This window comes from Cryptomeria japonica, chromosome 11, assembly GCF_030272615.1.
Source record: "Cryptomeria japonica chromosome 11, Sugi_1.0, whole genome shotgun sequence".
Classification (NCBI taxonomy): Eukaryota; Viridiplantae; Streptophyta; class Pinopsida; order Cupressales; family Cupressaceae; genus Cryptomeria; species Cryptomeria japonica.
The window spans coordinates 67,601,426-67,608,311 of NC_081415.1; the positions used below are offsets into that span (position 1 = coordinate 67,601,426).

The following is a 6,886-nucleotide window of genomic DNA, read 5'->3' on the forward strand; positions in this document are numbered from 1 at the left end:
TACAGGTCTCTCTAGTAGGCTATCTCCTCCCCTGCCCGCAGAACATAGGCGTATCCGGCCCCTGTGTCCTCTGTTTCTTGCCTCCCTACCCTCAGTATTGTCTTAGCCTCTGTATAGCATTGAATAGCTTGATCCCTCTCTCGCTTAGTGTCCCTCAACTGTATGTTGATCCTAGTTGTATCCCTCTCCATCATCTGCCTCTCCCTGACAGATCTCCCTCAAGGATTCTAGCTCATCCTCCTCCTCTCCTCCCACCTCAACCTATCCCTATGGCTGCTCCTATGGTTGTCCATGTCCAGCCCTCATCTCCAGTCCTGGATCCTGAAACACTCATCTCAATGCATCCCTATCTCCCTCCCGATCGTAAGGAACCAACTCCCCATCGATCGGTATCCTCAGTATCCTATACACATCCTCTAAGGTGACTGTCATCTCACCCATTGGCAAATGAAAACTACAAGTCTCTGAGTGCCATCTCTCAGCTAGCACAGTCAACAATCCCATGTTCACTCGAACTCAGGCACATACACAATATGTCACAGGCCCATAGCCTCAACCGCTGCTCTATCCTCGAGCGTCAGCTCTGTTCGCTAAATCTGAGTGAAGGGAATCTCCCCAATGACTCCAGCATAGGTAGGTCCTCCTACAGTCAAGCAAATCAACTGTGTCAATATAGTGGCATTCCCTATTCATCACAAAATGTTGCTTATTATCCTTAGTGCTTATGGAACTCTATCCTAGCAATACTCCTTGTTCATCACAAAGTGTTGCTTCCTATCCTAGTGGTACTCCCTGTTCATCACAAAGTACTACGTTTTTGCACTCCTTGTTCATCAAAAAGTGCTGCTCTTTTTAGTACTCCCCGTTCATCACAAAGTACTATGTTTTGGCGTTCCCTGTTCATCACAAAGTGCCTTGTTCTATACTATCCTAGGGCCTCTGCTTGAGTGTATCCTCTTGAGTAGTTTCTTGATTGGCAATGTATGTTCTATCACAGAATTGTCAATCCTTGCCCTATCTGCTATTTTGGTCTTCCCTAGAGGACCTGCTTGAGTGTATCCTCTCAGCAGCTTATCCAATCGACAACGTATGTTTATCACAGAACTGTCGATTCGACCTTGAAGACATAAATGCGCATTCATGACACAAACATGCCTAGCCTACCCAGACGTGCCTTAATGTTTTTACTCCCACTTGACATTTTTCTAGACATACCTAAAGCGCATTTATTATACTACCTAGCATGCATTTATGATAACACTTAATGTGGCAGAATACAAGGAGGTTTTGTGGTACTTACCAGCTCTCCTGCATCTGCTGGCCTCTAAAATCGGCAAACACGATCGAACCTATGAACCAATGCCATCGTTGCTGACTGTTGCAGCTCTATTCTCTCTCTGGACTCTGATCTCTTAGATGTGTGGATGACAATGAGGATGTATTCCCCTCGTGGTCTATCTTATAGACTACCCTAGCCCTAGCCATAGCCCTAGTCTCCTGAGTCAGTCTTCTTTATCCCGTGTCTCTGTCACTCTATCTTATCTTGTTAGCCCATTCTAGCCTTTCTTTCTTATCGAGAGATTGTTTGCGATCTTTTCAGACATTTTCATCCAATTTCTCGAGGGGTCATATCATTCCCATCTTGGGGCAACTTTGTATCAGTTCATCTTATCTTCTTTGAAACAACGCGACAAGCTGCATTGTCTCAAAGAGGGGCAAAATGTAGACACCTAAAATTGTCCAGTCTAATTAAATAAATATCTTTATTTATTTAATTATTTTAAGCTTAATTCTTCTATTAATTAAATAAATATTTATTTAATTAATTCATTCATTTATCCTCTTCTAGTCTTATTTCTCATTTAAATAAATACATTTATTTATTTAAATTATCCTTTTCCTAAATTAAATAAATATCTTATTTATTTAATTGATCCCATTTCTTTTGTTAATTAAATAAATCTTTATTTATTTAATCAATTCATTAACCTTTTCTACCCATGACACATGTCATTCATCTCTTATTTCCTACACTACCTACCCTCTCATTATTTTCTTATTTTCTCTACCTACCCTCTAATCTTAGCCGACCATTTATCATTTACACCTCTCAATCTTATCCCTCCATTTCTTATAGTGTCTTCTATATAAGGAGATGCTTCCTTCATTATCAACCCCGACTACACTTTCAAACTTTCATATGCGATCAAGCCTCCTTGCAACCACATTTTCATTCTTTGTTGAGCTCTTGTGCACACATAAAATCTAAGAGCAAACATATCAAGCAAGATCAATGGAGATAGGAAGAATGGAGATCCAAACCCTATTGGACATGTGATGGTATAATCTTTGTGATTTCATTTGATTTACATTGTCTTAGGTAATCTTCATATGTTATGGTGGATCTTTGTTGTTGTTAGGCTAGGGTTTTGTGGTTGAATTCATTTAGTCTTTCAATATTGTTGTTTCCATTTTCACCATATTAAACAGTTTTAACTCCCCAAAAAATTTCATCCCCAAGCGATTCCAACTCTAGATGTTGCAAGATTTGCTCGTTTTCCCACATTACATCCTCTATCGGTAAATTATTTGACTTGACCAAGTACTATTTAATGAACAATCTCTTCTACAAAGTAAGATTTTTGTAGTCAATAATGACATCTCGAATCAGGATTAGCTTCCCCTTATCTAATGGTGGCAAATTTGATGAAGAAACCACATTATGTTGAAGTGCTTTTTTGAGCCTAAACACATGAAACACATTGTACACTCTGCTACTAGTCAATATCTCTAGCTCATACTTTACTTCTCCAATCCTTTTGGAGACAATGAAAGGACCATAGAACCAGGGCTTAAGCTTCTCCAACATAGTCTTCTTTAAAGTGGGATTTATATATGGTTGGAGCTTCAAGTAAGCCATATCACCCACCTCAAAACTACACTTTGTACGATATTGATCACCATACAACAAGTGTTGATTTTGTGTTTGTTATAAATTTTCCTCTACTCTAGCTGATAAATTTAATGGGTTGGTTGAGGCCGTCAACAAACAAGATGCAATTATTTGTTAGCTCCTTTCCCAACTGAATGCAGTTAAGAAGAAGATCAACAGGTTGGAAGCGATGGCAAAGGTGAATGCTCATGGTGATAGTTGGGCTATGAAAGAAAAAGATGAGAGGGTTTGTATGACAACCAACAACATGGCGAGAAAAATTAAAAATTAGGAGGCTGTGGAGGATAAACTTAAAAAAATAAATGCTAAGCTCAATCTAAGGGATGAGAGGAAAGACATGGATGAGTTGAAGGAAAACCATGAGGCCCTAAAAAGGAAAATTGAGGAGATGACTACTCTGAGCAAGGAAATGGCTATAAAGAATGGACTGCCTCTTTGTATGCCATTCAAGAGGATATTGATTTATAAAGAAAGCAAAGAGGAAGAGACATCTGGATTCTCCTACTATAGCATCAGACCCCCCCACCTTTGTTGTTAAGGCTACTCCAAATTTTGTTGCTATATCCTCATGGAAGGATTCAAACATAAACTATCCTTTTCTAGTAAAGTGAAAGTGCTATGCCATGAATGGCAAGATGATAATTCCCCCACTTAGTAGGACATTCCTGTGTGTCTGTGGTGGGTGGTTGGTTGTCTGGTTTTTTTTGGTCTTTCTATGTAGTGGTTTAGTTCTGGTTGTCTGTTGGTTTTTTGTGTGTTTTGGCTTTAGTGTTTCAGTTGGGACACATGCACCTATCATGTGTCCTAGGTAGTTTCTTTTTAGCAGTTATGTAAAAGGTTTGAGCCTATCCCGCTTTACTCAATCAGAACTTCAAGCTATAATTGATGATATGGATGGGACTTGCATTCTTAATAAAATTGATCTTGAACAAAAAAACTTACTAAAACTACTTGTTCATGTTTGAAGAGTTTGATGCTTCCTTCAAGGATCTAATTGACTCAAAAAGTCCAAAATTTGATATTCTATTTGCATAATTTTAAAAATAATATGGCCACTTATTAGGGAGGACTTCTATGAGATCTATAAAGAAACCTTATTAAAGGGATTCATTGATCACTCTTCTAATAAAATATTAATAAAATTATTTCTTAAAGAAAAAAATATATACTCTTGAAAAGAATTGATCTTTTCTCACAATTTGTCTTAAAACTGTTTCTTTCAACCATCTTAAGCTGATTTTTTCCTCCTAATAATTAATTGTAATGTATTCAAATCTAAATTGTTTGAAAGCTTCAAAATGCCTCCTTAAAACTTTCTTTTTCTGTGTATATAATTTTTTTATTATTAATTTTTCAAATTTCCTAATAAAATAAATAAACAAAAGATCATAAACGTAACACCTATCTACTTAATGAGAACGGTGCGTGATTTTTCTCAAGGAAAATTGAAAAGCATGAATAAAATGAAACTAAGTTTTGAAACTCAAGCATTTTATCTCGTGCCGGGCACGACTGTATGTTTGAAGAATGTATCATTCCCATCCATTACTTCTGAACTATCTAGTTTTCAAGATCCAAGGGCGGCGGCAGAAAACCGATCAATCTAATTACTATCGAACTTTGAATGTCAATTATGACTGCGAATTAGCATAAAACTATAAAGACATATTGCATTTTCAGTAGAAAAAATACTGGATGCGCCAATTTTTTATACAGTCAATCTCCATAGTCAATCTTATTTATCATCAAATCTCCATAATTCTTCGTTTGTGTGAACCGGGGGTGCATTTTCTCTACATTCAATCTCCATACCCAATCTTATCCATGACTCAATACATACTTCTTTGACCCGGCACAACACTCATTTCTGTTCATAAGCCTATATATACCTCTATCAATCTAAACATCTTTGTAGCAGATTAGTAGTTCAAGAGTCATGGAGATGAAGGCACTTCTTCTCATTCTCCTGCTTTCCTGCAATCTTCTGTCCTCAAGGGCAGCGGAGCCCCGCATGGTGTTTGCCCATTACCTGCTTTTCCAGCCGGACAGCGTGGAAACCCTAAAAAAGGAGATCCAACTTGCGCAGAGCAAAGGCATCGATGGCTTCGCCCTCAACAGCAACGTTTGGCGAGAAGCGCGAGCAGACGATATGTTCGAGGCGGCAAAACAAGTGGGTTCCTCTTTCAAGCTCTTCTTCTCCGCCGACATCCACAAGGACTCCAACGGCAACCTCACGCCCGACCAGCTGGTTACCATGCTCAGTTCCAAATACACTTCCCACCCCAACCAGATGAAATACCAAGACAAGCCCTTGTTCAGCTCCTGGCTCGGAAGTGACGATTCCTGGTGGAAGGAATACAACTACGCCTCTGCTCTGGACGGATGGAAAGACGTGTTTCAGAAAGCCGGAGGCAAACAAAACTTCTTCTTCATTCCCTTCTTCCCCACCGACGGATCCTACTGGGGAGTCCGCGGCACTGTAGAGAAATACACCGATGTTATCGATGGGCTGTACGCGTGGGACACTTCAGCATGGCCTTACCTGGACTCGGACAAGCAGAATCCATCTGATTCTCTTGACAGGAACTATCTGAACGCCTCTAATTTCTTGGGGAAAGTTTACATGGGGAGCCCTAGCCCCTGGTTCTTCAAGGAGTGTGACGTGAAGGGCAATTACCAGGGTCCGGGACTTTGGATTACAAGGTGGGAACAGCTCATAAAGCTGAGTCCTCCTCTCTTGGAGATCGTGACGTGGAATGACTGGGTGGAGAGCTCCTACGTGGCACCATCGCTCAGCTCTAGCACAGATGCTGCCAACGTGGCGGATTTCACTCACCGTGCGTTCTTAGAGCTGGGGCAGTACTACATCAGCTGGTATAAATCTGGTAGCGCTCCAGCAATCAACCAGGATTCTATCTACTTGTTTTATTACACCCACAGTAAAACTGTTGTCTTGTCGGGTAGCTCGTGCCAGGTTTCTGATTTCAGTGCGCTGAGTGATAAAGTGTATGTGACGGCCATGCTGACTGCGTCTGCCAGCGTGCAATTGCAGTCTGGAAGTTCCTCACAGACGTTCAATGCTCAGGCGGGGATATCTACGTGGAGCATGGATTTTCAAGAAGGGCAGCAGACGGCAGTCCTGAGTCGTGATGGTAAGGAGCTTAGTAAACTGGTTGGAAGTAAGAGCATCAGTAATTCTAATGTGCAGAAATATAATTTTAATGTTTATTCCACTTGCACTACCTGTACTTAAGGTCACTCCATTGGAGAGGTCCTCGTTTATCAAATAAGCTCTACCATAAAGGGGCATTAGGTAGGTATAACATGTAACCCGTCTCTATGTTAGGCTTTCGCCTCCACAATAAATATGTTACGATATAATTTCTTCTCCGGCATAAAACAATAGTGGAGAATGAAATCTAATGTCACAAAATCTGCTTCTCTATGCTTCTCTGTAGAGTGAAATTGGATTCTTTCGGCCTGGAAAATGTTATAGAATTGTGAGTACTTCTCTCAATTCCATAGCTCCGGGTCGCTTCCGCACCTCGCACAAGTGTAATTTTGTAAAACTTGCACTTAGTTCCTTCTTTCACCTTCAATTCTAGTTACTGTTAATTGTTAAGTGCTCGCCGTATTTATTTGGCAGTGTGTCTATCTCTGCTATTCAAATACCCATGCACATTTTGCGTACTCATCTCAAAGAAGCTAAGAATTTATTCATAATCACAATGAAGCTATCAATAAGCATAAGATTGAAATCAAACAAATCTACTTGCATATTTTCTACTATTCAAGTCGCAATATGAATAGTCACATAGTCATGAATAACCATGTCACCAACTCTAAAACATTTAAACTTCTCAATATACACCTTGTTGATGAATACAAAAAAAATAGATTCTCATTGTTAAATTATGATTTTGAATATATTCC

General features: G+C 39.7%; 1 protein-coding gene across 1 annotated transcript; it reads left to right on the top strand.

Annotated features, from left to right (window-relative positions):
- The first annotated feature begins 4,889 nt into the window (after positions 1–4,889).
- LOC131046635 (glucan endo-1,3-alpha-glucosidase agn1) lies at positions 4,890–6,206 on the top strand. The gene has a single exon (XM_057980409.2). It carries the CDS (start codon positions 4,890–4,892, stop codon positions 6,204–6,206), a length of 1,317 nt encoding a protein of 438 aa, XP_057836392.2.
- The last annotated feature ends 680 nt before the right edge of the window (positions 6,207–6,886 follow it).

Excerpts from the sequence above, each read along its gene's own strand:
- LOC131046635 (XM_057980409.2), top strand. The coding sequence starts at position 4,890 with ATGGAGATGAAGGCACTTCTTCTCATTCTCCTGCTTTCCTGCAATCTT.